At 40.1% G+C, this 25,531-nt stretch overlaps 2 protein-coding genes across 2 annotated transcripts in view; one reads left to right on the top strand and one right to left on the bottom strand.

Moving 5' to 3' along the window:
* Window positions 1-1,535: 1,535 nt before the first annotated feature.
* COPS5 (COP9 signalosome subunit 5) lies at window positions 1,536-12,743 on the bottom strand. The gene is made up of 8 exons (XM_042808762.1): window positions 12,550-12,743; window positions 12,195-12,429; window positions 9,373-9,501; window positions 8,161-8,226; window positions 6,713-6,798; window positions 3,094-3,205; window positions 2,376-2,524; window positions 1,536-1,796 (listed from the first exon to the last, which is right to left on the bottom strand). Exons 1-8 carry the CDS (start codon window positions 12,702-12,704, stop codon window positions 1,712-1,714), a joined length of 1,017 nt encoding a protein of 338 aa, XP_042664696.1. The 5' UTR covers window positions 12,705-12,743; the 3' UTR covers window positions 1,536-1,711.
* A 151-nt stretch (window positions 12,744-12,894) lies between these two features.
* Window positions 12,895-25,531, top strand: part of CSPP1 (centrosome and spindle pole associated protein 1) — a 53,847-nt gene continuing 41,210 nt past the window's right edge. Inside the window, exons 1-9 of the mRNA XM_042840081.1 lie at window positions 12,895-12,946; window positions 13,560-13,690; window positions 14,512-14,585; window positions 16,520-16,623; window positions 17,837-17,933; window positions 20,374-20,474; window positions 21,198-21,221; window positions 23,357-23,437; window positions 25,291-25,392. Of these exons, the coding sequence (XP_042696015.1) occupies window positions 16,522-16,623; window positions 17,837-17,933; window positions 20,374-20,474; window positions 21,198-21,221; window positions 23,357-23,437; window positions 25,291-25,392 (507 nt within the window). The 5' untranslated portion in view covers window positions 12,895-12,946; window positions 13,560-13,690; window positions 14,512-14,585; window positions 16,520-16,521. The remainder of the gene's footprint in view (window positions 12,947-13,559; window positions 13,691-14,511; window positions 14,586-16,519; window positions 16,624-17,836; window positions 17,934-20,373; window positions 20,475-21,197; window positions 21,222-23,356; window positions 23,438-25,290; window positions 25,393-25,531) is intronic.

Below are 25,531 nucleotides of genomic sequence, written 5' to 3'. Positions count from 1 at the left end.
GAGAAGAGGCCGACCCCCAGCTCATACAACCTCCCTTCAGGAAGTTACAGAGAGCAATGAGGTCTCCCCTGAGCCTCCTCTTCTCCAGGCTGAACATTCCCAGCTCCTTCAGCCTCTCCTCGTAAGGCCTGTGTTCCAGACCCCTCACCAGCTTTGTTGCCCTCCTTTGAACACGTTCCATGGCCTCAATGTCTTTCTTGCAGTGAGGGGCCCAAAACTGGACACAGTACTCGAGGTGCGGCCTCACCAGTGCTGTGTATAGGGGAACATAAGGTTAACAGTTTCATTTGCTTTTGTTCCATGCACGCTCTTGCCATTTTCAGGAAAATGAACAGCTCCAAATACTGAAATAACACATTTTTCTCCTGCCTCCCACCACCACTGCCATGCTGGAAGAAACAAAATTGTCCTCCCATCTAATCCTGACTAGCTCAAATTTAAAGCATTCTTCCTGAACTGCTGGATGCTGCTGCTTTAAAACTCTTGATGAATTTCTGCTTCAGGGTATCTGTGTTTCCTTGCTGAATGATGTTCCCATTGTATAATTGCATCTTAGCTTCAAACACACTGGAATCCATTGGAATGAAAAGTCCCAAATGAGTAATAGCTATTACAATTTCCAGACCAAAACAAAAACAAAACCCACATCAAGGCACAGTTAAGGTTGAAAAGGAATATTAGTTACTTAAGGTATAAAGCATAATGGCATATTGTACAAAGCATGTTATAAATTATCCCAAAAGAAAACATTCCAAAAAACCCAGGAAACTCAGGATTAAGGATAAAAACTTAAAAGAAATCCAAACATCTTGACTTATTGAAATGCAGTATGAAAGCCTCCAAAACAAACTTACATCAGCTGTGCAGCAGCACCATGTTATAAGGCAACAACGATGATTAATGCATTTCAGTATCTGTGGCCCTAAACGAGGCTAACTCATATTTCAGAGATACTGGGTTTTTTTTTCATTAGGTTCCTTTGCAGCCAACAAGTGACCATGTCAAGCAATAGGAGACAAGCAGGAGAAAAGTCACACTGTGTGAGCCTCATGTTAGTTTCACAGTTTCACTGTCTGTAACTTGACTACCTAGGAATGAAAAAGGTTCATCTTAACTGTGAAGCTAGGAGCAGAATATTGCCATCGGAGTGAGAAGAAACCACTTCTGGCAGGAGCAATAAAACTAAACCAGTAATAGTGCCATTACATTTAATGACTTGTTAAAAGATAAACAAATGGCATTAAAATGTTAAACACAGAAACAAAATCTAAGATCCCAACTTCATATATTGCATAGATCACCTATCCAGTCTAAGTGGACACAACACTTCTTTGGAACAGTAAGAAAAACAGGTCATAAATGTTTGCCAAAAAATTCAACCCCCAAAACATTTGTTCATTTTTAAAACTGTTTTATTACAATTAGATACTTGAGATAAATACTTCGGACCAAGATCCAGTGAGTCACATTTATTTTCCTTTTGGAGCAGTTCTCAAAACTGGTTGTGTTTTATGGAGAAGAACAAAAAGTTACACTACATTTCAGAATGTTTTATTCTTTAAATCCGGTCGGACAGGTGGGAAATATTAAAGTACTACAATTTAAATGAATGATTTTCCACTTCAGATCCTTTTCCCAAGTTGAACAAGTCCAAGTGAAAGAAACCATAACTTTTTCTGCTTTGGAGATTCGTATCAGCTAGCGATGCACTTCAAGCTATATTAATTTGATTAAAAAGTTTATCCTTAATAACCTGAGACATCAATCCATGTATAGCTTCTATGGTGGTCTTGCAGCTGAAAAACAAGCATAAATTCAACGTTGGCTAAAGACCAAACTGCACTGTCATTTTATTTAAAGATATTCAGCTGTTTTGGAAGTTCAGGGTGCCCATAACCCCATCAATCTCCACAACTGTCCAGGAAGGAAAAGTCACACACCCCAGTTCAGCCATTGTTGCCAATAGCTCTGAATGCAAACTGATGGGATCTAGACACACAAAGACCAGTTCCAGGGAACTTGTTTAGCAATTTAGGGCATCTTATGTTAACAATAGAAAATGAGCTCTGTGGTCTTCTGATCAACAACAACAAAATCCCCCAGAATCCTGGGGGAAGAGGGCTACCACCTTTTATCAGTGCTTGAAGGTTCTCACCCTTCTCCACCTTATCCCAACCTCAGGAGTTCTTAATTTTTAAATGGAAGTATTACACAAGTGTTTCTTAAACTTTCAAAAATAACTGGTCATATCTGGAGCCTCTCATTCCTATCCATGGCTTTCCAGGATATGATTTTATTGGTTGGTTACTACAAAGGACTCGATAATTAAGTTTAACACTTTTTTCAGGGAAGAACACATCCATGCATTGTCTTACCTGTCTCTTGTTGCTTTAGCAAGTTTGTCCTCTGATTTCTTATCGTGAGTCTCTAAACCCAGCATAAAACTGCCCCGTCCAAGCTGAGCTTCTGACTGCTCTAGTTTTTCAGACAAATCAAAGACTTGGCCAGTGGTGTAGTCAGCATTCTTAGGAGAAAGCAAGTAATTACCTTTCTGAGTTCTAAGCTATAAACTCAAACATTTATACAGAAAAATAAAAGAACAACATCTAGAAGAGTCTGTAGTACTGCACATTTTAACCTCTATCTGCAATTTATGTACCATAGAACACAACTGCTACGTGAGTGGTGGCTGACAAAACAGTGTCTCTGCATCTGAGAAACACTCAAACTTACTTAAAAACTGAAATGGTACTCTTATAATTTTCCAGCCACTCCTAAGTAATGAAACCAAGAAAGTGCAAGTAAAACTTCTCATTTTGGCTAAGAGAGAAGATTTCAAACTGGCTTCTGCAGAAGGAAGCTTTTGATGCTGTTGCTGCTGTCCCCCTGAAGGCCTACTTTCCGTGTATCTTGCAACCTCATTTTAACAGTTCCACCTGTTAGGTATTTACAGATAAAAACAGCAGTAGAAATGGTTACTTATTCAATGCATTACCTTAAGACATCCTATTGATTGCAGGGCTGTAAAGGGATACATGGGTAAAAGATGTTTAAGACAGACATATGCACATAATAGCATATTATGGTACTTACAGTAAGCAAACTAGAAGAGCTGAGAGTGTTCACCCAGTACTTGTTCCACAAAAGCTCAAGCAATTTACGATCCAAAGATGATTTAAAGTAAGATACTTCTAATGCGTAATACCTTTAAAAACAAACGTGCACACAATAAAATTCCATATAAATACATCTTGTTTGGCTCTAACACCCAAATGATATCCATCTGAAAAAGTCCTTACTAGTGACAAGTACCTTCAGAAATTCAAGGTATTGAACAATAAAAAAAGTTACTCCCACTTCCAACTCTAACTCTACAAGATGTTTTGTAATTATTTCATATATAGCCTTAATATAGGTTTACACAACCCCTATACACACTGCTGTTTTATTTAAGAGACTGCAAGTGTTTTTGTTAATTTTGTAAAAGCAATGCAATGACGCACTGTACAATAAGGAGGATCCAGGGAACTACAGGCCTGACATCCATACTGGGAAAGGTTATGGAGCAGATGATCTTGAGGGAGATCATACATCATGGGGGATCAGACCTAGCCTGCATGGGTTCATGAAGTGTGGGTCCAACTTGACCAACCTCATCTCCTTCTATGATTGAGTGATCTGCCTTTTGGTTGAGGGAAATGCTGCTGTAGTCTAGCTAGACTTCAGCAAAGCCTTCTACACTGTTTCCTACAGTATCCTCCTGTAGAAGGTGGCAGCCCATGGCTTAGATACACTCTGCTGGGTAAAGAACTGTCTGGAAGGCCAGGCCCAGAGAGTGGCGGTGAATGGAGCTAAATCCAGCTGGCGAGCAGTCATGAGTGCTGTTACCCGGGGGTCAGTAGTGGGGCCTGTCCTCTTCAGTATCTTTACCGATGACCTGGATGAGAACACTGAGCACCCTCAGTAAGTCTGCAGATAACAAAGCTGGCTGGAAGTGTCGATCTGCCTGGGCCCTACAGAGGGATCTGGACATGCTGGATAGCTAGGCTGAAGCCAATGGGATGAGGTTCAGTAAGACCAAATGCTGGGTCCTGCACTTTGGCCATAACAACCCCAAGCAATGCTACAGGCTTGGGCGGAATGGCTGGAAGACTTTGTAGAGCAAATGGACCTGGGGGTATTGGTCAATGCTTAGCTGAACATGAGCCAGCAGTGTGCCCAGGTGGCCAAGAAGACCAATGGCATCCTAGGTTGTACCAGAAATAGTGTTGCCAGCAGAAGCAGGGAAGAGATCATCCCTCTGTACTCAACACTACAAGAAAGACACTGAGGCCCTGGAACGTGTCCAGAGAGAGGCAACAAAACCGGTAAGGGGTCTGCAGCACAAGCCTTATGAGGAGTGGCTGGAGGAACTGGGATTGTTTAGTCTGGAGACGACATGGCTCAAGGGAGACCTTATCATTCTCTACAACTACCTGAAGGGAAACTGAGGTGAGATGGGGGTAGGCCTCTTCTCCCATATAAGTAGTGATAGGACTAAAGGGAATGGCCTCAAGTAGTGCCAGGGGAGATTCATGTTGGACATCAAGAAATATTTCTGCTCTGAGAAAGTGGCCAGATCACTGGATCGAGCTGTCCAGGGAGGTGGTGAATCCACTGACCTTGGAGGTGTTCAATAAAAATGTGAGGATGTTGTACTGAGGGACACCGTTTAGTGGGAACTATTGGTGGTAGGTGGATGGTTGGACTAGATGATCTTGGAGGTCTCTTCCAACCTTGCTGATTCTATGCCTCCTCAATATTGTAATTTTTTAATAATAAATCACTAATTTTGCATATCTTGCATCAAATTCAATTAGGAACATTTGATAGCAGTAAATGTTACTAATGGACAAATAATTTTGTTATACCATACTTGTTTTTAAAGTCAAACTTTACTGGTACTATGCAATTAATAAGAGATGACAAAGTAGACAGAAACCTGAGCTATGTGTAGATGAATTACAGCAACACTGAAGTTATGCTACATTTTATTTTGATCAGTAAATTCTTCAGCACTATTAGTGCTTAATTTCTATGGAAAGTTACTGTTACTATGAAACAATTAGTAGTGACTAGACTCCCAAACAGTGAGGATTATCATTCAAGTTGGCTACATTTTAAATCTGTAGTGCAACTACCCATACTATTGAGAGGAAGCATCACTCTGATCTGTTGTAATCAGTAGTTCAATAATGTGCCAGAATTCCAGTTTTAATTCCATCTTTTTCTGTGACTGCTGTTTCTTTCTAGGGAAGACTGGAAAATATTTACTTTGGATGAAAAGAAGTAGCCTGTAAAATAAGCCAGCTTCCTGAGATGGAGATTATGATGGTAAATGTTAGCACTGCCAACTTAAAAAAAAACCAAAACACACAAAAAAAAAAACCCAAAACAACAGTAAACTCCACAACAAAACCCCCCAAATAAGCAAATGAATTCTCCCAAACTGACCACTTCAAATAAAGAACAATAAAACACAGCTTCCTCTCACACGTCAATACGTTGGTTTATGGGCAGTGCCCATACAAGGACTATTCTGCAACAACAGAATCATTACAGTTCTACAAAGATTTCTGTGTAGTTACTGTTCTGGATTTTTCTCAGTTTGTACAGGAAAATCAATTCTCAGTTGTATTAATTTCTTCATCCCTCAAGGCTCTGACTCTGCATGCAGCTATAAATGCACTAATAGATATCCATGCACCAAAACCCTGGAAAAAAAGAGGCAATGGCCTACACCATATCCATGAGCGTACATGGCATCAATGAGATCTCAGAAGCTTTCTGTGCACAGTTCCTTAAACTGTAGGGCTTGTCAAACATTTAAAGATGGAATCGAAACCAGAATGGAAGAAGCAATCCCATCTTTCTCTCGCTGATCCCCGGAGGCATTCAAGGCCAGGCTGGATGGGGCCCTGAGCAGCCTGATCTAATGGGTGGCAATTCTGCCTATGGCAGGGTGTTGGAACTGGGTGGTCTTTAACATTCCTTCCAACCCAATACTGCAACTCCACCATCTGCCTCTACCTTCCACTCCACCTTAGCTTAACCAGCAAGAACAAATTGGATCTGATCAGGGGACTGAGTTGGCAAAACAAATGCTTTTCCAAGTAAGTACATGTATGTATGAAGCAAGGAACACTTGACTGGGAGATAGGAGAACTATCTTTAAACTGCCTTTAAAATTCATGGAAACTATACTAGTGGGAGAGAAAAAGCAGTAATTCTTCCTGTTACTGATGTTATCCCTTGAAACAGCTCCACTTCACCAAAGAGAGAAACAACTCAATATGATTGAAAACCTGCAGCCACGTTAACAGTGACACAGGATAAAGGTATGCACTACAGTTGCTGTTACTCAGAAGAGCAGCCCTGCTGCTAAATCTACATCTGACTCTGTGCTCCTTGCCCTAAGAAAGCACCATTCCTTATAAGTAAACCATCTGCTAGCTCTTTCAACTAGGTTAAAAGAAACTTCATCTTTAAAACAGTTCCCCTGTAGAAGATCTTCTGATAAATGATACACTTTTCCACAAAATCAACAGTGGTTAATGCAGCAAATAATGTCACAATTTGAAACATACCAAGAAATGCAGTTTTTGGTGAATCACTAGGCTAAATACAAAAACTGAGAATTCGTGCTGCAGTTGGTAATTTTTATGTTACTTACTGTTTACAATGAACACCAAAGTCTTCTATTTTATTAAGTGGAATAGTTTGGTATTCAGAGGGACCTTCATCCGGAGGTTTGTACCCCTACAATTAAACAAAGAAAGGGCAAACATGACACAGTACATCTGGGACTTCTAAAGAATGACTAAGCTCTTGAAAAGCACGTCACAAAAATTCTGATTTATGCAAAGAAAGACACTTCCCTAAGGAAGATGACATTTTCCCCACTAGCCTGAAATTTGGAATTTTCTTACATCTCAGGTTTACATTTCGCTTTACTAAAAGCGTTGGAAGTGAACAGGGTGGCAAGTTATGATTTGATCTTTTTCTTCTTCTTTTGATCAAAGTAGTAAAGAGCTTCTAATGGAAGACTTCTTTTCCTGTTCTGGGAAGTGATTTTGGTCCTTTTTGGAGGGAAGACAGAAGGTAAGAGAAGTGGGAGGAAACATACTTGCCCTGCATATGCCCTAGAGATAGATAAAACTTCAGTTACCTATTTAGCTAAGCTGCTGCCCCTCACAGCTACTGACTGGCTTGCAAAACAATCCAAGGACTCCCTAAAAATACCCATCTCATGTGCATTTTCTACAGAGGATTTGGTTCCCAGGTGCAGGATTCTACTCTCTGCTCAAAATATGGCATTCATGAAGTGGTTTTGCCAACAGAGGTGAATATTCTTCTGAAACACAAATTGTGCAAAGTCGAGCTGCTGTATATTTTTCAACTCTAAAATAATGTTGAATGCAAACTGGAATGTCTCATAAACATTCTTGCCAATTACAGTTATTACAGGTTTACTGAATGACAGATGAATGTTCTTGACATGTCAATGATAACTGGAAATTAAACTTCCAATTATACTTTAGCTTTATTAGATTGAAATAAAATAACAACTACATGTGTCAGAAGTCTAACCGTAAGACTGCATGTGGAGATCCAGATCTTCAATATTTTGGTGATTTCGTAGTTTTTAGCCTAACCTTTCCATGCTAATTCACCTCTTTCGTGTGGTGGTTTGTTTTTTTTTTTTAATAGGTTCATAGTGTTTATCTACAAGAGGTAACTACAGAAAGTTTCAAATGTTTTTTCTAAAATGAAAAGCAGATTACAACGTATGAGATCAGATTTCGCAAGTATGTTAGGTCTAAAGAAATAATAGAAAAAAATTAACATAAATACATTAATGAATGACAGGAAAGCTCCTTTATCTAGAGAGTCTATTTGATTTAAGACTGACAAAAATCTATTGAAAAACATATTAGAACTCAACTTTTCTAAACATTGTCAATATTCACACAATAACCAGTATAGAATCAAGTCATTATGAATGCACAGTGATACAGTGCACCAGATTTATCTGTCAGATGATCAAACTGCACTAATCTTTAGAACCAATCAATTAAAGAGAGGTTATTGATCACACTGCAAGTAATTTTAAGTATTTACCTTAGGATATGTCCTAAATGCACCAAGATTTACTTTTCCTGCAGATATTGTTCTTGTTGGATCAATCTGTAAAAAATAATGTAATGCTTCTTATGTAACATTTAATGAATTATTAGAGTTAATAGCAATTATATTTCAGAAACATAATTAGTGCAAATTCTATTTGTTTAGTCATAAGCACTATTTTTTCAGTTGACATCCATGGGCTTTTTAAGGACCATTTTTCAAACCCATTTCACCATTTTCCCAAATACTTGAAAAGAAATTGCACTTAGAGCAAGCAACAAGCCAGAATAAAAATCCACATTTTAATCTTAGAGCACATCACAATCTTACTAGAGCTAAGAAAGATCTTGTGATCTGCTGTACTTTGGTGGAAGAGACAGAAGAATTGCAAAGGAATCTCCTTGAGAACAAAATTACTGATGTTCTGCCTCATTTTTAAAGAAAAAAAAAAGAAAAAGGATTAAATGAAAACAGAAGGAAGTCCCAAAGGAAATGTTCTGAATCCCTAAAATTGTCATAACATGGGGAAACTCATATGGTAGAAATACTTCTTCTTAGGGTGATTTACCCTTGTCTAATGGAATTCTAGCATTACCTATATTCCTTCTTCCTGACTAATTTCAGTCTTTTATCCTTTATTTCCTTCAGCAGCAATAGTTGCACAAGTTGTACTTAAAGTAAGTTTTATTTTGATTTAAAATGTGATCTGCAGCCTGAAGGGGCCCAGTTTCTTCAGATTTTTTCTTCAAAGACTTCCTACACTTTCTACTTTTGACCATGCCACTTATTTCAGCTAAAAGGCATTTTAGATTCAAAGCAACAGAACTGTGTGAACATAATCTATTCACTTTTCAGAACAAGCAACACAGAGAACAAATTTTTCTTACATTGCAAGAGGTTAAATATGGATTGCTAATGCATTTTTTTGCAGAAGTACCAACTTCAAACTAAGAGCAGCATATAGGTTTGTACAGCACTACATCCCCTGGAACAATGAAGCAAAAATTGCCTCAATGAACAAGACTACCAGTTTGACCAGCATGTGGCCAGCAATGCAAAAGCAGTAATAACAATTTAAGATTTAGATCTAACACTTCCATCCTGCAAACTACACATTACTAGACTGCTAATGGACAAAAATCTAGAAGTGACTCCCCTCTCAACATAATTTGCTATGCAGTTTATGAGCTATCAGACAGAACTTACCACCACTGCTACAAAGGGTTCTTGAAATTGCTGATTAAGCATCTGAGTGCTGACATCGATCCCAGAGAGCCAACAGCCGTAGCCAGGGTGACTGTGGTACCAGCCAATTGCATTTTCTAGACGACCAACCTAACAGCAGTGAAGGAAAACAAATGCAGAGCTATGATCCTCATTTGTAAAGCATGGGCAGCCCTCTACTGGGCCTTCCAGCACACTACAACGCAGCAAGGGGATAAAAAGAACATACAGCCTGTATGCTAACTTTAAATATTCAACATACACCTTATTTTGCTTAACTACCTTCCAGAAATCGTAAGATCTGTAGTATCAGCTGTCAGAGCCGCTACCTCAAGACAAATAACTCCAAGAACTTAGTGACAACAACTTCAGTGACAGCTGAAGTACAGAAGAGGCTCCACAGGGCGAGATTAAGTAAGCCAGGACTCTTCAGCGTGGGATTTTTTTTAGAGTGGAGATGATGCCAGCATGTAGAAATGCATATAATGTATAGGAAGCAAGCAGAGAATGAACACTATTTAGTGCATACAGTGAGATCATTGGTAGGTTTAAAGAAATAGAAACTTGAACGTTTTTGGAGACCAGAAGTATCAGAATTCATTGCCACAGTACACAGTATGCATTGAAAACCAAAAGATTATTTTAGGGGATTTTTCGCCTCGAAGAAACTCCTAACAGAAGTTTCCAAATAATACTCTGAGCTATTTCTACAAGTACCCCAAACAAAATCAAAAATCGTGGTTCATCAAGGAGAATAAACACTCACTGCACCTAGTTTATTGAAACTGGGCAAGAATTGTGTACTGGCTGCTCAATATTGAGTGAAACTATTTCAGTACAGCCTACCTGGCAGTGTGTTCAATGCATTTAGCTGCTTGGTTTTGCCAAATACTGAGCATGCCAGGAAGGTTAAATCTGGAAACTATTAAGAGACAGAACACAGTATCTACTGAACGGAAGATTTACTTTATTTTTGAATTGGTGAAACAAAGGACTTTATTCTTTTAACCATTTTAACATCGGATCCTGCCTGTGGAGGAGTGAGTAACTGCAACATGAGCTTCTGTAAAGCACTTATGCAGAGGGATATTATCAACATGTAATCTAATATTAAGAAGAGGTATTCCAGGACAAAGTGCTTGCCAACCTCTGAAGTAAAGCAGCCAGCATGCACTCTGCCAGAGCAACAGCAAAGCTGAGTTATTATTTTTGCTTGATTTTCATGTGATGAATACTCCCATATAAACCTGGGCTGTTTTAAAAGTCGAATGAACTAAACTGCATATGTAAATACCAATGCTATGCTCTATACTTCAGACATTTTTTCTATCTACAAACATATCTTCAGACAAAAACACCCTTTCATTTTCTACAACTTTCAGCAACAATAGTATTAAAATCATTACTTTAATAGTATCCAGATACAATTAACTACATTAAATAACTACTTTAGAATTTTCTCATAAAGAAGTGTGATAAATTATTTTTTAAAAAGCCTCAAAAAAACCCACCACAGGCCTTAGAACATATTTACCTTTGGTCTGTATTTACTCTCTTTTGAAGTCATGATCCAGCCTAATTTATTTAAACCTCATTAAACCCAAGGAAAGCTGTGACTATAAGCACACCTCTCCAAAATAACCCAAATAGCTGTATCTTTACCTACACTATGTAAGGACCCTACAATTTCAGCTGATTTAAAATACTTCAAGGATTAACAGCAAATCAAAGGTTAAACTGGGCCTCAAACTATTTGAGCTTGGACAGTTTGAGGGATTTCAGTGCTTATTTGCAGTGTCAGAGTGCTGTGTGTTGGCAGCAGCAGGCCAGCAAGTGCTCATGTGCCATGCTGGCTTCTCCATCAGCCACAGTGCAGATCAATATTTCACAGAATCACATAGTTGTATGGATTGGAAGGGACTTCTGGGGATAACCACCTAGCCCAATCCCTGTGCCAAAAGCAGGTTTCCTATGGTGGCTCACACAGGAAAACATCTCTAGGCAGGTTCTGAATATCCTCAGAGGATATTCCACAACCCCTCCGTGCAGCTTGTTCCAGGGCACCATCACTCTTATGATAAAGTCCTTCCTTATGTTTGTATGGAACTTCCTATGCTGCAGATTTTTTTTTGTTGTTTCTTGTTCTGTTGCCGCATACCTCTGAAAAGAGCCTGGCTGCATCCACTTGACTCCTACACTTTAGATATTTACAAACAGTAATGAGATCCCTCAGCCTCCTCCAGGATGAACAGTCCCTGTTCAGCTCTCAGCCTTTCCTCATGCAGGAGATGCTGCAGGACCCTCATATCTTTGTGGTGCTCTGCAGGACTCTCTCTAGAAGCTCCCTATCTTTCTTGAACTGGAGAGCTTAGAAACGGACAGAATACTCCAGATGTGGTCTCGCTGGGGCAGAGAGGGAAGATCACCCTTCTTGACCTGCTGGTCATGTTCTTTTTAATGCACCAGGATCCCATTGGCCTTCTTGGCCACAAGGGCACGCTGCTGGCTCATGGCCAACCTGCTGTCCACCAGGACACCTAGATCTCTCTCCAGCAGGTCAGCCCCTCCTCTCCAGAACCTGCTCCTCTCCAGTAGGTCAGCCCCTCACCTGTACTGATGTGTGTGGTTATTCCTCCCCAGGTGCAGGCCCCTACACTTGCCCTCACTGAAGCTCATCAGTTTCTTCTCTGCCCAACTCACCAGTTACATTTCTGCTACCTTTCGGTAAGTGAGAAGTTTACCGCGCTTTCAGACTTCAGAAGGCAAGAAGGTAAGAGTCATGCCATACCCCCCCCACTGCGTACCTGCTTGGCGTTCTCGATGTAGGCGGCCATGTACTCGTAGGCGGCCGCCTGCGCGTTTACGCGGGTCTCGGTGCCCTCCACCGGCAGAGCGAAGCTGTCCATGATGATCATGGTCTCTCCGTCCACCTTGCCCAGCATCAGCCCCATCACCTCCAGGTTGCCCCCAGAGCGGGCGTGCATCACCATCTTCAGCAGGGCCAGCGCCGAGATCTTGCAGTACTTGAAGTAATGGTGGCTATAGCGGGACAGAGGCCGCGGAAGCGCTCAGGGCCTCGCCTCGCCTCGCCTCGCTTCACCCCCCGGCCCCGCCGCGCGCCCGCCCGCCCGCCCGCCCGCCCCACGGCCCCGCTCTCACTCCTTGGTCCACGGCTTGGCCGCCAGGATCTCCTGCTGCTGCTTGCGGTCGTACTTGTAGATCTCGTCGATGCTTTGCGCCTCCTGCATGTTGTTGGCCAACTCCCACGTCTTCTGCGCCATCCCGCTCCCTGACGAGCCGCTCGCCGCCGCCATCGCGCCCCGCGCCCGGCCCGGCCCGCTTCAACGCGCCCCTGCAGTCGCACCGGCCCGAGCCAGGCCGCGACTCACTGGGCGGAGCGAGGAGGTGGCGGTACGATCCGCGCAGGCCTCGGGCCGGGTCCTCCGCAGCGGCAGGGGGCGCTAACGAGAAAGCCCTCCGGGGCGACAGAAAGCCGCCAGCCGGCTTCCGGGGAGGTGGCAACTGGCGCGGGAGGCGGACGGGGCTGCGAGCGCCGGTGAGCGGCGGTGCGGTCGGGACGGCGCTCGGTGATGTTTCGCCCCGTTTTGCCCCATTCCCAACTCCGCAGAGCGGAGGCCGAGCGTCCGCCCCGGGTTGCGAACGGAGCGGGCTACCTCGCCGTCCCCCGCGGGGCGAGCGGCGGGGTAACGGGACGGGCCCGTGCGGGGAGCGGGGAACAGGGAACGGGGGCACGAGGAACAGGGAACGGGGGCGCGGGGCCGGAGCGGGCTTCCGTGTTCCATGTGGGGGCGGCGGGGCGTTCCGGTGGGAGCCGCTTGTTGTACGGCCGTTGCCTGACAACGGAGTAGCGCTGCCGTGAGGGGCTGGGCGCGCAGCCCCGCCCCGCTCCGGGTGCGGCGTGAGGAGGCGCGGGGGTGCCGGGGCCGCCCACGTCGGGAAGGGCTGTGCTGTTGGAGCAACAAATGTCAGCCGTCCCTCAGGGCTTCCTCCAGTTCATTTTTCTGGGGCCGTGGGACGTGGTCTGCAAATGTAGGTGAGGTCTTAAAGTGAGGGGAAATAACTCACAGAACTCATTGGCTTGTTGTTTCGATGGATGGTTGCCTTCACAGTTAGGAAAAGTCATGTTTGTTGTTTTTTTTTTTTTTTAGTTAGAGTCTGGTAACTGTGAGTGTGCCTGTAAGTGCGGTTGCTGAACGTCACACGCGGGAGCTTCTTGGAGCACTTCACTCCCCTGCCACCCTTGCTGCAGTTTCTGTGGAGGAGAATGGCCATCTGTCAGGTTTTCTGGATATTCAGAATTATGATAGCACAGCACGCAATCTGATCACATGTGCTGATTTTAGATCCTTGCCTCGCTTTCTTGAAGAAATACGAGGGGAAGGGTTGTGGTTGGACTTGATGAATTTTGAGGTCTTTTCCAACCTGAGCAATTCTATGGTTCCGTGGTAAAGAGGAACACAGTGCATGTTTACCTAAGTAATGAAAGAGATGCACAGTGCACGTTCCAATATGGTGCTGCATATACAAACAGGTGGCTCGAGTGTCTCGAGGATGGAGACATGCATTATTAATTGTGTTTGGGTGTAGATCCAGTGTCTGTCTCTGGCATTAGGACATGTTTTTTTGTCTTGAATGTATCTATGCTTTCCATTGCTTGCTGTATGTGACTAAGGTGATGTCTGTCTGGCTTTTTGTTTATTCAGAGTTGCTTTTATGAAAAATTCCATTTTAAAAATGATAGGTTATAGAAAAAAAAAAAAACAAAACAAGCTAAACAGTCTTGAAAATTAAAAATATAATATATATATATGTATTAGGGTTTTTCCCAGCAACAGCTGAACAAATAGTAAGTTTAATTTAATTTTCATTTGAGTGATACTGTGCCTTGGGCATGCAAATACAAGTTTTAAGATAGGGCTGAAGGAAGAATCAGCAGATCTTTGCTGTCAAAAATATATATGCTTTTAATAGCATTTACAAAATACTTTATTTTGAATACCTTGACACATCTGTCACTTGTACCATGTAATTCTGGAGACCTGTGGCTTATTGTTAGATTTTTCCAGTGTTTACCACATGGTCCTCTCCTGCTCTACACAGGGTACCCACTGAGCAATGTCTTCAAGCCTGGTTTTGAACCTGCTGCTATCACTAGGAATGACTGCAAGGATCTGGTAATTCACATCATTCATTCTGACACATTGCTAAACCAACAGCATGCTCTTTTATTTAGGATTGAGGTGTTCTGTGGTGACGAGTAAATCTTTGCAGCTGTATAATCTGTCATTTTCTCTTGTCTCATAAAGCTTACGCTCCTTCATGTGGGAATTTTCCCTCCTGTGGATGATGCACTTTGTAGCTGATGCTAATAAGTTAATTACTATTTACTATATATTACTAGATTTGAGTTGTTGGTCTCTTCTCAGAGGTGACAGGTGACAGGACAAGGGGAAATGGCCCCAAGTGACACCAGGGTAAGTTTAGGTTGGATATCAGGAAAATCTTCTTTATAGAAAGGGTGGTTAAGCACTGGAATAGGCTCCCGGGGAGGTGGTTGAGTCACCATCCCTGGATGTGTTTAAAAGCCTTTTGGATGTGGTGCTCAGGGACGTGATTTAGTGGAGGGCTGTTAGAGTTAGGGTAGTTTGGTTAGGTTGAGGTTGGTCTTGATTATCTTTAAGGTCTTTTCCAACCTGAGCAATTCTATGGTTCTATGACAAGTTATTTTATCCACTCAGAACAGGCTTTTCGTTATTCTTACGTAACCTAATAGGCTCAATGAAACTCATCAGTGCCTCAAATCTTACTGTCTTATAGACATCTTTGATCTGTTATCACTGTGCAAAAGTAATGAGATTAAAGTTTTAGCATAAATCAGATGAGAAATTTATTTTTGGAACTGATTGTCCCGCGTTACCACTAGGGCTTGCAAATGGGATGTCCTAGTTCTGCCTCCTTTGTAACAATATCAGAGTTCAGATTTTCAATCCAAGAGGGCGCTCATGTAAGACATGACGGTTCAAGTAGATGCATTCCTTGTATTCCTTAAGTTGAAGTAACTGCACGTTAACTTATTTACCTGCTCCGATTTTGACATCACTTATCTTGATCTTGATTTTCATAGTAAGTGTTAATCACATTCTCCCTGAGCACTGTATAATGTTTTCCTGCTTAATGTCTTATTTTCCTGGGCTTTGTGTGTGTGTATGTGTGTGTTATTCCTGGTTGTTCTATTTTTATTTTTAAATTTCTGTGATGTTCTTCCTGAAATTATTTATTATCTTCTTACTCTGGACTTACTGTTTACTTAATATAATTTTTAGCAAGATAGTGAATTAGCCTTATTTAAACTGCTGTACAGTCTGTGCTTTAGAACCTGGATAGCATGGGATTGATGAAAGCCTTCACAAGCAATTGCGTTGCTGAAGTTATGGGGATAGCATTTGAGTGACTTAAGGATCTTGATTTCCTCCTCACTTCATTCTTCCTCTAAGAGTAGAATATAACACAGGATTTTTTTTATCCATTGGCATGGTTTCATATGACTTTCTTCAGTGGAGTTTAGAGATTAATGCTGAGATTAGGATGAGATTAGGATGAGCGGGCTTGAATGCAGTGGCTCTTTTCCTTCTTTTTCTTCCCCCATGGCTATGCAGTATGCAGCTTTTCAGCATTTCTAGTTCTGATAAACTACCCAAACCAGCTGTGTGAAACCTGAGGATGTGCCCTGACTTCTGTACCATTCTACCATCACTGATTTAATTCACTTTTAATTTTTGTTATGAAATTGTCTAGCAGCAGCAGTGCACAATAAGTTGCACTACAATGATGCTAACATTTCAACCCTGAAGAGCTTTCAGCTCCGTAGGTAAGATGCACAGCTAACAGAGGAGGCAATCAACTGTTCCTGCCTGTCTGATTAAAGGCAGTGCTGCCTGGTATCCATGGCAGTACCGTTATTGCAAGATGGTAGCTATTCCTCTTGCTCCTGTTATTTTTTTGATACAAAAAGTAACAGTATGCTGTCCAGCTCCTGTGCGTGTTTTCTGGCTTTCTGGTTGTTTGTTTTTCTGTATTCTGACACAAATGTGTTTTTCCTACAACTTAGAAATGATGGCAGAAGATTTAGAAAAGTTTATTGAAGATCAGAAGGCCAAGTTGGCACAAGATAAGGCAGAGCTTGAAAATGATCCACCTTACATGGAAATAAGGGTAAGAGTATTAATTAGCTTCTCTGAATTTAAACACGTTTCTAGGGTCTCACTTTAAGCTTTTAGTATGCTCTAAAAGCTGTATATTTTGTTAAAGCACACACATATATGAATGATTTATCTAGTCAAACCCATTTCTATCATACATACTTCTTATCTGTACTTAGGTAGATCTTTTTATAAGCTGCTTGCCACCAAGCATACGCAGTAACATTTGTATTTTCCAATTAGGGAATTGCTCTCTGCCCACTCCAAGAGAGTGGGTGGTGGGATGGGGTGGAAGGTAAAAAATAGCCTTAACGTTTCTGGTAAGGAAACTACAAAACAGAAAAAGAATGAATTACTGAGTCCAATCAGTTCAACAAAATCTGTTCTTATCATGGTTTTCCTGTTAGAAAGCTGAGTGCCTAACTCTAAAGCTGTACATCTCTAATTTGCAAATCACCATCTAGGTTTTTTTTTAAACAGTACTTAGCAAGAAGCTGTCCTCTAAATTATTTGGCTACTGTAACTCTCAGGCAGCTTGAATTGGATCCTCAGTTTAAAAGGAAAAATAAAAGTGGGTGGACATACCCCCAAATAGCTTAAGCTTTTAAACGCGTTTATGATGTTTCATTCTTGGTTTTGTTTTGGTAGGTTATTGGAATTTCTTTCCATTTATGTGGGTAATGTCAGTGTTTTTACCTAGTTGTAATACATCTCCTAAGAAAGTTATTTCTTACAGAGTCATTGGGCTGCCTGCATTTTTGTATCAACTGCACAAAACAAGATAAAGAGGAGGAGAATGTTTCCAAGCCTGTGTTTTGATAAAGTCTGAAGGTGTGTGGTGAAAGTGTACTTACAGGGAGCAGGTACTTTCATCTTGCCCTGAAATACCTTGAAGTTGCTTCATGGTATCAGTCAGAGTGCAGTACATCAATTCAGCTCCCACAGAAAACAGAGATAATACATGGAAACCATGTGGAAGCAGTTGAAATAGCTTATGATGTGAAACTTACTGAGCTGATTTCTATGTTGTAGAGGAGAAGCTACTTTTCTGATAGAATCAGTGAGATTTATAATCTGTTCCATGTGCTAAACCTTACTTTTAATCTCCTTTCTCAGGTGCATCAATGATGTTGTTAATGATGTTACATTAATGATGTTGTTGGGACATTTCTTTCTGATGATGTGGGTGGTTTTTTGTTTTTTGTTTTTTGGGTTTTTTTTTTCAGAATAAGGAATCAGAGAAGCTTTCTGAGACTGGCAAAATGTTCATCTCCATGTCTAAAGAAAACATACCTCCAAACAGTCAACAGAACTGTCCTTTAGGTACAGTATATATTTTTGCATCTTGTGGTTTAAGTAGTGCTTGATTACCTGTGGGAATTTTTGGAAAGCAATTACTGCTTTGGATTTTTAATTAAAACATTAGTTGAAGTGCATACTGATTCTTTATTCTTTCAAGTATCTTGGTATTGTGTGGAATTCTTTGTAATTATTATTGTTTTTTCTGGGATTTGAATAAGGAAAATGTGCAAAACACTTTTTTTCCAGAAGTAGTGTTATTTGAAAAAAGCAAGTCAAAATTGCTGCTTAATCTTCAGTAGAGGATTGATGTTTTCCTGCTATGTGAGGTAATGGTAGCAAAAGCTTTGAAAGTCCATCTTTCATCTAAACTGTCATCTTGCTGTTGAAGGGCACTTTCTCTGTGCTTTGTGCCAGGGAAGTAAGGATGCCTTTTCTTTTGGCCTCGCAGCTTGCAAGGCTCACTCAGACCTGGCTAAAACGAACATAGTTAAAGTAATTTTTCTTGCAAATGCCAAATATCCATTAAACTCTTAGGCATAGAGTACTAAACTGATTTTGTTGCTTTTATGATAAAAGTTGTTATAATGCAGTCATACATTATCCAGGAAAGAGCAAGCACTGAGTTAAGAATCTTCCAAGACCAGTGAAATGATTAGATTTCTGAATGTGTTGTGACTGGACTTCTTAATCACAGCTGTGGGTTTTGGGTTTCTTTTCCCATGTGTATCATTCTGTTTTCTTTCTCTTCTCTGTGTTGTTTGTGATTCTGGTTTGTGGATGTGTGGCAGTGTTCTTTCCTCTGTTTTATTCTGTGCTGCACCATCCTACCCTCCTGATCATACCGTCTCCTTTCTGTAGGCACAACTAATATATATTATATATATTTATATTATTATATAAAAATATATATTTCCCCTATACTCAGCACTCGTGAGGCTGCACCTCGAGTACTGTGTCCAGTTTTGGGCCCCTCACTGCAAGAAAGACATTGAGGCCCTGGAACGTGTTCAAAGGAGGGCAACAAAGCTGGTGAGGGGTCTGGAACACAGGCCTTATGAGGAGAGGCTGAAGGAGCTGGGAATGTTCAGCCTGGAGAAGAGGAGGCTCAGGGGAGACCTCATTGCTCTCTATAACTTCCTGAAGGGAGGTTGTATGAGCTGGGGGTCGGCCTCTTCTCTCGTGTCATTAGTGATAGGACCAGGGGGAATGGCTTCAAGCTACGGCAGGGGAGATTCAGGCTGGACATGAGGAAGTATTACTTTTCAGAAAGGGTGGTCAGGCACTGGAATGGACTGCCCAGGGAGGTGGTGGAGTCACCGAGCCTGGGGGTGTTCAAGGAAAGGCTGGATGTTGTGTTGAGGGACATGGTTTAGTAGGAGCTATTGGGAATAGGTGAACGGTTGGACTGGGTGATCTTTTAGGTCTTTTCCAACCTTGGTGATTCTATGATTCTATGATTCTATGATTCTATCTACTTAGTTGTAGTTTAGGCGTGTCCTGACAACTTTAGAGCTTTTTTGTCCCCTCTTGATTGGTAGGCAATCCTTTTTTTTTTTTTCTTCATGTATACACTTGTAGGTTTTGTACCTCATTTATTTCCGTGTTCTAAACGCTGTCCTTTTTGTGTTAAAGAAGTGGAAATGCTTTCAGGGAAACAACAGGCAATTAAAATGAAAGTTGCAGTCCTTTTATTGTGTGTTTTTTTGTCCGTGGGAAGTGATGGAAATCTCAGCAGAAGTGGTCTGCTAGGGCAGAGCATATTTCTTACAAAACAGATGAATGTATTCTGGGAACAACAACCAACTTCCACAGCATTGTATTTTAAGAGTGCAGCTGTAACAAGGTTACACAGTAACTCTTGAAATGAACTAAATGTGTGTTTTGAGTCTGTTAAATAAAAGAAAAAGTACGGCTCACTGAAGTGGAAAGAAAAATTGAATATCGTTATTATGAAGTTTGATTCCTTCTAGTTGTATGGAAGCCAATGTGGATTTCATGTGTTTCATGCTGAATGGGCAGCTTGCTGCTTTCTAGTTTAGCATATTTCATCTTGTGTGGTTAGCAGTGCCTAAAATATCAGTGATTTGTAGAGTAACATGTGAAAGAAGAGAGATTTCCTTTGAAACGCTTGTTAAAAGAAACAAGTCAGAATAACCTGAATATTGTAGATAGTTGATACTCTCTTTTAATTAATTTGCTCCTTTATTCCAGTGGGGAGAGAAAAATACAAGCACTAGAGGAAAACTGATATCCCCCAAACAGTGAATTTTTCTAGCATGCTTTCCATCCAACTAATCACAGAGAGGGTGGGTTTTAATTTTGTTTGTTTTGTACTTGCTGCCTGCATCAATCTTTATGTTTTGCCATGTCTGATTAAAATCCAGGTGTGTGTTTTGCAGCATGTGCTTTGTATTGATTCCAAGTGGTAGAATAATAATGTTTATCAGAGTTAAACTTTCAGGTGACTACGGCTGGAGTTTACCTCTCGGAGAAGAATATGAACGAAAGAAGCATAAACTGAAAGAGGAACTTCGACAAGATTATAGGCGGTATCTCTCTCAGGTAATGGTTCTTGTCTGCTTGTCTGACTTCAGTGAGTCTTTTACAAGAAGAGAGTCATTTTAATTGAATTAAATGGCATGAGATTTGTGAGAAATTTGTGATAAGAAAGCACTTGTTATGAATTTCAAAGGTTTTATTCAGAAGGTTTCAAAGACCTTTTGAATAAAAGTACTTTCAAAGTGTCACCGCTGAGAAGGGTTTTATATTTTAGGCTTCTAAATACATTTTAGATTTTAGATCTCATTGCCATTTAGAATCTAGCAGTATTCTAAATTCCTTTATTTGTCTCTTTACTGCTTTCTTATTACTGAAGAATTTAAATATCACATGCTTCTAAAGTATCATTCTTAAGTACTTATTTATTCTGCTGTCTGTAATTCCTCTAAGTGACTCCATTTCCTGGCTTCTTTTTAGTTTAGAGATAAAAGAGCTTCCATGCTCTGCTTAGCAGGATTGATTATCTGCAACAGTAATAATTTTAAATGGAAATGGTATGTATGAAGTGTCCTATCTTGGGAATATTCTGTATCTCTTCTTAATGTATCAGGTCCCACTAACAAAAAATCAGGAAGCAAATAATTTCCATTTGAAAATGCCGATCAGTGCTTTTAGTTCTTAGAATGGAATAACGGATTGGCTGTAAGAAAATGATCAGTTCTTGCAAAGTCAAATGTTTGTGAACAGAAGGCATTTTTTTGAATAGTATTTTTTCCCTGATTTTAGGGTATTTCGCAGGCAAAAAGAAAGGTAGGGTGCCTGCAATATCTTTTTTTTCCCCTATTCAATTAGTAGCTTTTTGCTTTGTTTGAAAGCTTCAAGCCCTCTGAATTAAAAAAGAAATCATTATTTTTTTGTGCTTTGTGTATTTGTTCGTGCTGTAGTGATTAGTTGTGATTCACTGCATTGCTTGTATTGTGCAGAATGATTGCTTATTTATTATTTTCCGTTATTATGATTTAAAAACATTTGCTGATTTCTGTTGTCCCTTGCATTTGCTACTGTTACTGCCTAATGCTGACTGCACAGAAGTTTATTTTAGTAGATGTTTGCTTCAAGGCATACATTAGATAGATAGTAAGTATGTATATCTAAACTCATAATAAAGATGAGGAAAAATAGTGAGCTCTGAAATATTATAAATGCTCTTGGAATTACAGTGCAATCTCATCAGTGGTGCTTTAGAAAGCATGGAGCCAGCCAGTAGTTCAGAATGCAAGAATGAAGTATTTTGAGAAAAACAATACCAGAGGCACATCTTTTTGAGCTGCCTACAGTTGCAGTAATTCTTCTATATACCATTGTGCTGTCATGCATGATAATGGTTAACTTTCACATTTTTAATGTTGTGTATCCAGGTTTTTCAGATTAAACAACTTCAGTAAAGGACCAGAAGGTAGCATGATAGAAAATCAGTGGCTGTTCTTTTCTGGACTGTGGATAACTTGCATGTGAAACAAAGCAACTACATTAAGTGTGCTCTGGAATTCCTGAATTACAATAGCCAAGCAGGATGAGCGGGCTTCTTAACCTCTAGTTGAAAGGATGTGTATATAATTGTTATTTCTTGTTTAATCTGAAACTTCAGAAGTTAGAATGTTGTATGAAAACTTAATCAGTTTAATAATTCCCACCAAAGCGCCCGAATAATAACATTTTTAAGTTGAATTTTAGTATTATCTTCCCAACTGAATTCTGTTTTCTACGTATTTGGATGTTTAAGCTTTTCAGTTATGCTATATTAAGCTTGTAAAGCCTGAGGAAGAGATAAAATAACTTATCTTTTTTTCTAGGAAATGTAACTTAGTTCTCTGTATTAATATAGTTGTCTCTGTGTTTGAATATTTGCATGGTGCTTAAATCCCTTAAATCTTTTATTGTGTAGTTGTGGAATGTAAGTCATAATGGCAGGGTTTTGTTCCAGAGCACACAGAACTCTTATCTATTTACTCTAAGCTTTTAAGCTAAGTTACAGCATAGATAATGGAAGGACGATTCCATTCTAGTAAAATACCATACCTATAGCAATACCATTAATTCCCCTCATCAGTCCAAATCATGGAAATAAATGAGCTTTTTAAATATATGTATTTATAAAACATCATTTGATTGACTGAGAAGGGTTTGAGGATGCTTTTAGTAAAGGAGTGGTGTAGAGGCAACTAGACTTCGAGACTGAAGGTGTGTTCCAGTGTTGCTTGGTGTTTGGCTGGAAATGCTGATGTTTTGGCCAGCTCTACAGTTCTCATGCTGTGGCCCAGGGAGCTGGGCTAAACAACGCCATCGTGTTTTCTCCTGGAAACTCATTGAGAAAGTAGCTGATGTTCCATAAGGAATGACAAGGCTTGGTAGTGAGTTGTTATCAGGAAATACTGCTGATTGCTGTTGTTGCAAACAGATAGTATTGATATGAAGAGTAGTGACTAGCATTAGCATGGGTTCCATTGGTTAAAATAAGAGAGACCAACGTTTTCTCTAGTTGGAAAAATTAATCTTTCATCTTAAGTAGAGCAACGTCTTGGAAAAATTCTCTATTGCTTACAGTTTTACAGAAAAATTCCGTATTTTTGTATTTGTAATGTGTTTATCTTCTAATATGCAGAGACTAAATAGTCCTTGAGGTAGTGTAAAGGAAAGTGCAGGGAACACTTTCAAACATAAACTTAAAGCGTGGAACTAACAAAGCCCTTCACTTTCCGTATTCCTTGACTTCATCTGTTCTGAGGAAATCCCACATCTTCAGAGCATGATGGCTATCATCAGTCTTTGTTTCTTTGAACTGATGAGGTACATTTCAGCAACTACAATTCCTGCCAGCTATTTAGCAACTGAGATTGAGTGTTTTAAAGTATAGTGAATTATGTTTTCTTTCTTCCTCGTTGTAGAAAAATTACCTGACTACAGGTGAAGTAGATCCTTATACTCAGGGATTATCTCTTCCTATTGATGAGCGAAGGTCTGCCAAGGTGAGTGCCTGGAGGAAATTAAATGATGTGCAACTTGAAAATGAACCCAGATGTCTTAACTGTTACACAAAAATTGTTCCTGCATACATTTACAGAGCACTTGAGCTGTTTAAAAGCTCTCCTGCTTGTGCTTGTTCTTGTCCAGCCCTGCCTACCAATTAATTAAAAGACACTGTTTTTTCTTGTGGATACTTTTCTAATTTTTGACTCTTATTCCAGTCTGATGATAAGATCAATTTGAAAAGTATTTGCTTACAGTGATTTCTGTAGTGATATCTCTGCTTAACAGAAAGTATACTTTCTGCTATATGCAACTTGTTTTGATTTCTTTCACTGTACACTTACATGTCTGCACACTACCTGCTTATTGTCCTGGGATCATTATTTTAAACAGTTAAATCCAGGAATGTAAAATAAAAGCTGATCTGGTATTTCACAAATTGCCTACTGTTAGTACAGTTTTCCCACGTTCATTTTTTCTTTGAGAGAACTGTACTAATGTATTTGATGAAAAACACACATTCTTTACATGTAACCTGAGATGTCTAGTTTTGTTTTCATATGTTGGAGAAATGTATCAACCAGGTCGGTCTCTGTTATTGGATGTTGGTGGAGGCTAGACACAAAGATGCAACACCCATGTGTGGGTTTTATTAACTTCTGACCCGTTGTGCTGAAGCATAATATCTTTCTGTGAAGGCCTAAAACTGTCTTATGGGGGTCACTTGACTCTTGAGGCCCTCACACAGTTTGCTTTATATTACCTCTTCCTTTCTTGTGCTTTCTTATGAATTGATGCATGACACTGAAACAGCAGAAATACTGTCATTTATTAAATATTTTTGCTGACTCGTTGATTACTGCTGGTTTATAAGGATCATTGAAACCCTGGTCAACATGCAAGGGAAAGAACTGGAGGATGACTGGACTGTTGATGCATTCTTAGCTCTGTAGATGCGTATTTTTTAAACCTGTGTTGTTTTAGAATTACGTTCTTGCTCTGTGTTTGTGGCTACACAGTCTCTGTAATCTGGCATGTGACTTCTGCTATGGAATGTGCTGCTCCCATAATGGCTGTGCTTATAAATTCTTTCTGCCTTCTTTTGTCCTGACAATAACGTTTGGGCTTCTGAGGAGCCATGAGACCTCAAATGAATGAAAAGCATTACAAAGAAGCCCCAAGTCCCCCAAATTATATTAGTGTGAAGACAAAGGGAGGCAGCAAGAGTGAAATGCCTGGGGAAGGGGAAGAATGTATTTGTGCCAGATTAAGTTGGCTTCAAGTTTTTGGGAATGGTGGAAAAATATTTTTGGTTAATTCTGTGGAAAATAAAGACATCTGAACTTGGGATTTTTTTTTTATTTTTTTTTTTTTTAATTATTTTTTTTTTTTGTAACAGCAGTTTGGCATTCTGTTGAGATTTTGTACAGAGGTGTGTTGTATTCTCTTTATCCATTTATGCACTGCTACTGTAGAAACTAAAAGCAGCCAGAAGGTGTCCTGTTGTGCCCTGCTAAATAGTCAACCTCTCTGCAGATGATGTTTAGAGGGTAACACATTTTTGTTTTCTGGTAAAATGCACTTGCATTTTTGTTTTCTTGCTAGGTAAAATGTGCAGTCACCCAGCATACTGATGTTTCTGCTGGGTGTTTTACTAGCTTTTAAGGATAATGTTAGTTTCTCAGCCTAGGAGGATATACCCCTCTGTCAGCTTTCATAGCTGTCTGCAGTTTCTGCAGGCTTTATGGTGCCCTGCAAAAACATCCTTTATTTCTTGGATAAAGTGAAGAGATTAAGTTAAGTTTTGCTACTCAAAATGCAAAATTGATTCACTTTTCAATGTCTGTTTTAGGAGAAACTACGTCTTGAAAGAAACAAGGACTACAATCAGTATCTCAGGGATAAAGAAGAATGGAATGAAAAGCTAAGGAAATTAGCAAAGAAAAGCACAGAGGTAATTCACTTGTACTGAAGCTGATAGAAAAGAGAACGTAAATGATCTTGTTGGTTATTCATCCTTGACTAAAACATGCAAAATAAGACAAAAGGAGCAAAGAATGTTTTTTACCTAGGCCATGTTTTCATGGATGGTA

Source organism: Centrocercus urophasianus, unplaced genomic scaffold, assembly GCF_019232065.1.
Source record: "Centrocercus urophasianus isolate 14NV4802_14NV808 unplaced genomic scaffold, USGS_Curo_1.0 seq_11, whole genome shotgun sequence".
Taxonomy (NCBI): Eukaryota; Metazoa; Chordata; class Aves; order Galliformes; family Phasianidae; genus Centrocercus; species Centrocercus urophasianus.
This window is presented reverse-complemented; position numbering and strand designations above follow the sequence as displayed.

Coding starts and splice junctions, on each gene's coding strand:
- COPS5 (XM_042808762.1), bottom strand. CDS start 12,704: ATGGCGGCGGCGAGCGGCTCGTCAGGGAGCGGGATGGCGCAGAAGACG. Junction 9,502..12,194: donor ACATCGAGAACGCCAAGCAG/GTACGCAGTGGG, acceptor CACTGCTGTTAG/GTTGGTCGTCTAGAAAATGC. Junction 6,799..8,160: donor CATTTAGGACATATCCTAAG/GTAAATACTTAA, acceptor GTTTAATTGTAG/GGGTACAAACCTCCGGATGA.